General features: G+C 47.4%; 1 protein-coding gene across 1 annotated transcript; it reads right to left on the bottom strand.

Moving 5' to 3' along the window:
* Positions 1–499: 499 nt before the first annotated feature.
* Positions 500–3,896, bottom strand: LOC106886940 (ankyrin repeat and SOCS box protein 4-like). The gene is made up of 4 exons (XM_014940231.1): positions 3,854–3,896; positions 3,281–3,771; positions 2,110–2,223; positions 500–688 (listed from the first exon to the last, which is right to left on the bottom strand). The coding sequence occupies exons 1-4, from the start codon at positions 3,894–3,896 to the stop codon at positions 500–502; spliced, it is 837 nt and encodes a 278-aa protein (XP_014795717.1).
* Between the last annotated feature and the right edge of the window lie 619 nt (positions 3,897–4,515).

Below are 4,515 nucleotides of genomic sequence, written 5' to 3'. Positions count from 1 at the left end.
GGAGAGTCAATCCGCGGGAAAATCTGGAAACTGTCGGAATCCTGTCTGTGGTCACCGTTCAAAGCAGCCCACCCATTCCTTTCTGGAAAAGCCTTTCTGCGACACTAATAAATGTCCTGTTTTCTGGTGGCATCCTTTCCTTTCACTCCCAAAATGACAGCCAAAGGAAATTACAGCGAAACAGTCCCAGAGGTTGTTCAGGTTGGATCTCATGCTATCTAGCAGGCGGCGGAATAAATAGGGAAGGCAGGGGCAGCAGCGTGGTTTAAGCGAGGCTGAACAAAGCAGAGAAGTGTGGGGGTTTTTTGGGGGGTGCTTTCCAGCTCTGACTCCCCCAGCGTGACCCACAGGCTGTGGCTGTGATTCCTCCATGCAGGGAAAGACAGTGGCTGCGGGGAGAGGCGGTAAATCCCGTAGGGATTGTGGCTGGATCTCCAGCCCCCCATAGAGACGTGGGGGTCTGGGCAGGGAGAGGACTCGGGGCCGGCTCTGCTGCAGCTCAGTAGATGATTCCTTCTGGCTCCAGCAGCAAGTACTTCTTCATGGAGGGGGGGATGGAGAGCAAGGGGACCCCTCGGTGGCACCTTTCGGAGAGTATCGCGCGGATGGCACATCTGCATAAGTGCATGAGTGAGCGCGGGGAATTGCTGCAGACGGTGAACAGAGAGTCATAGAATTCCTGGTGCCGCTGCAAAAAACACACAACCAAACCACAAGCATGTTTTGGGGCAAGAAAGGCTGTTTCCCTTCCCTCCCCTTCCCCTGCCCGTACGCAGAATGAGGTGAAAAGCAGGGAAAACCATCCTGTCCTTGGGAGACAGGTCCAGCACCAGGGACTGGCGCTAGCCAAGTGCCTGCACAGAACTCTCGTGCCTGCCCCAAGTATGCGGTGGGAAGCTAAGGACCTGGGTGAAACCTTTCAGCTCCCTATGTCTTATACCCATCAGTTCGAGGTGCACTGCTTACAAATGATGCTGAAATAAAAGAAGCCAACAGTAAATATGTGTGCCTATGTGTGGCTTGACCTTATTTTATAATCTTGCTACTTGATGCATCTGTTTACATGTATTTTCAGTTACACTTTATGTATGGAAAAGTATAGATTTGTGTCCGTACTTTGTCTCCAATTTCATGTCAAAGCCAGCAAATAGTTTTGACAACAAAAATGAAAATCTCAACAAAGAAGTAGAGCAACTGTGGACTTTTCCAAATTATAATGTTCCAATATTTAAAATAATTTCTTTCATTTGAAAAAATATTATTCTTCTTATTGTTATTATTATTAATATTATTGTTGTTCTTATTGTTCTTGTTCTTATTAATGTGAAAAACGACCTTTAGCTTTTAATTTTGTGTTCACCCAGAATGATTTTTTTAACTTTTTCTGAACCTATCTGACCCCAAAGAAGTCTCAAGCTGTATAGCTCTGCATTATAATACAGATGGAGTTACCTAAACATCACTGATAATGTATAGCAGATATCAGTGCACTGAACTTAAGCACTGATTTAAATTTTTTTTTAAAATTAATAAAAAAGTAGGTTTAAAGTGAAATATTTGGACTATGAGGATTTCTGAATTAAAAGGTTACTTATGCCAAAGCATGTAGTTTGTCCCACAATTTTGCCTTTTGTCAACATTTTTTCCTCCTTGGTCTCATTTTTCATTTAAACTGCCCCTTGTATTTGCAGCAAACCAGACGTGCTCGCAGAAACCCAACCCATGCAACAGGACCTAAAGATACATCATCATTCCCCTGCAACACAGTACTTTTAAAACATCTGCTGACATAAAAAAAAATATAAATACATGTATTGACAGGTCTGAAGAAACCTGTCAGCCAGAATCTTTGCACTTGCTGAGCACAGGGACAGCTGAGCCCCCTCCGACAAGGGGTGCTCCTAAGGGTAATGTTGTGATGAAGATTCCTGAAAAATACCTCTTTTTGTCAGTGGGTGATATGCTCTTGTCAAGGGACTGATATTAAATGGGGAAGCCCCAAAACCTCTGAGATGGTCTCCTCTTTCAAAAGCCTTCTCATTTTTCTGGCATGGAGAATGGAAATAATGAGCTTGGATTTTGCTCAGCTACAACTCATTGAGAGCCTACCTCAAAGACGTCGTCAGGGATGGCTGCTTTCCACTTGGACGTTGACTTGATGTGTTCGTAGGTATTGACGACAACCTCCACAGCTCTGGGGTAGGAATGACAGGCTTGTAGCACCTGCAGGCAGGATGCACAGAGACCGTGAGTACCACCAAGAAGCTGGGGCTAGCCTGGGTGCTTGCCATGGAGCAACGGCGTACTGAGATGGGGATGGCCCAAGAGCTACCAGAGGACAAGGTTGGAGCTGCAAAAAGGCATAAGCCATGTCCACACTGCCCAGTGCAACCTGCAGCAAGAGATGCCAGGCTGGTCCCCAGTGGAGTTGTGCATGTCCCAGATTCATACCGTACAGGATCACAGAATGCTATGGAGTTGGAAGGGACCTCTGGAGATCATCCAGTCCAACCCCCTGCCAGAGCAGGGTCTTAAAACTTTACATTACACAGAGGAGGAGCTGCAAAGTGTTGCTGAGGGCACTGGATGAGAGAGAATGAGTCCTGATTACAGCAAGATTATTTAGATAAGAAGCCTGTCAGCTACTTCTGTCAGTGCCTTGGGCTTTGCAGACATTTAGAAATTCTTTGGGAGGGATCCTGCAATTATTTTTCTTTTTCTTCTTCTTCTTTTTTTTTTTTTTTTAATTTAATCAACTATGAGCCCAAGCCCAGCATTTTGCCTGAATTTCTCACATTTCCTGGGGACGAGCCAAAGCTTTACTGAGATCCATTTCACTTTGAATAGACATGAATAGATTTTTAAAGGCCAAAAGTGTCAAACTGAATCAACTGGTCTGATCTCCACTCTTTGACAGAGGCCATGAAATGCACATTTCAAGTAACCCAGTTAAGCCTGCGTGGAGCCAGGTTTGGAAAAGCCATGTAGGTTTTCTGAAACGAGAAAGTGAATCAGCTCTGAGAAATGAGGCTTGAACCAGCATCTGGGTTTGGTGTTTCAGGTTGGTTAGGAACAAAAAAGGGATCCGGGTCTGGCTTCTGACATCAGCAACTGAAATTTCACTTCAGTTAAACGATCTCACAAGGTTTTGGGCGTTCTGGGCCTACAAGACTTTAGCAAACCCAGCCACCACCAGCCCCCGAACTCTGGATCTCCCACCCCGTTCCTGCTCAAGGCATCACCTTTCTCCATCCCCCTACTCTACGAAGCCAGCCTTAACCTTGTGGAACTGCAGAGGGTATATCCGAGCGGCTCCGTGATTCAGCAGCAGCTGGTAGCAGACGTCGGGCTGGGCCGCTGGCCGCACAGGCGTCACTTTAATGATGTACTGCAAGGGGGCACAGCCGTTGACGTCCATGATGTTGGCTTCTGCTCCCGCCTCCAGCAGCATGTGCAGCAGGACGTGGTCACAGTTCCAGGCAGCTTTGTGGAGCGGGGATTTGAAGTCCTCGTCGCGGGCGTTCACTTCAGCTTTGTAGTCCAAGAGCATCCGGCAGACGAGGTGGTGGTCGGGGCTGTAGATCTGATCCTTGTAGTGAAGGGCCCAGTAGGCCGCACAGGCCAAGGGGGTCTCCATGTAGGCATTGAGAGCATCGACGTGCGCCCCTTGTTCCACGTAAAAGGCCACGAGCTGCGGGATCCCCAAGCGCGCAGCGGTGTGCAGGGGGGTCTCCTCATCCTGGTTATTTGTTTTTAAGTTCACGTTCGCTCCTGCCAAAGAAAGATGACGGGGAAAAAATAGTGAAGGCAATGAAATCCTGGTTCGGATGTGTCTCTGCTTGAGCCCTGCTACCCAAAGAGAAGGTGAGGGTGGGCAACTGGCTGGAAAGGTGCATGGGGGAACACAAATAGGTAGGGACATGGATTCTGCATCTCTTAAGCCTCCAGGGAACCCTTAGAAACTTCAGGTTCTTGGATCCAGCTTCAGATGTGATAGCTTGGCCCCAAGCCTTATCAGAGCACTGGATTTTGGAGCAGCATGCGGGTCCAGATTTCTGTGTAAAATGCTATTGCCTTTAAATGAGGAACTGAAGGAAAAAGGAGAGCTTTCCTCCTGCTCCGGAGAATAGCTCTGCTCAAATCTATACCCTGGGAATGCTTCCTGCAGCACCTCATGAACTGCAAGCCTGGAAGAAAGGACTTTTTACAATAGATCCATAGAGGATATAACAAAAATCCTAAACAAGATAGCCAAAGTCCCCAGCTGAGGGTCTGGAGCCTGTTTTCAAGCTGTTAAGGGGACTGGTTGCGCAGAGTGGCTGTGGCTGCTGAAGCAACAGCACCATCTACTGAGGAGCAAAGGACTGGGAGATACTGGAAAAAATCCAGCACAGGCTATAAAGATGATCAAGGGGATTATCTCTGCTGAGGAAAGGGTGAGAGACCGGGGGCTGTTCAGCCTGGAGAAGAGAAGACTGAGAAGGGGTCTCTCATCAATGCTGAGCAATGTCTAAA

The sequence above is a fragment of the Calidris pugnax genome, unplaced genomic scaffold (assembly GCF_001431845.1).
Source record: "Calidris pugnax isolate Ruff unplaced genomic scaffold, ASM143184v1 scaffold76, whole genome shotgun sequence".
Classification (NCBI taxonomy): Eukaryota; Metazoa; Chordata; class Aves; order Charadriiformes; family Scolopacidae; genus Calidris; species Calidris pugnax.
The sequence above is the reverse complement of the archived record's forward strand: the minus strand, read 5'-3'. Positions and strand labels throughout refer to the sequence as shown.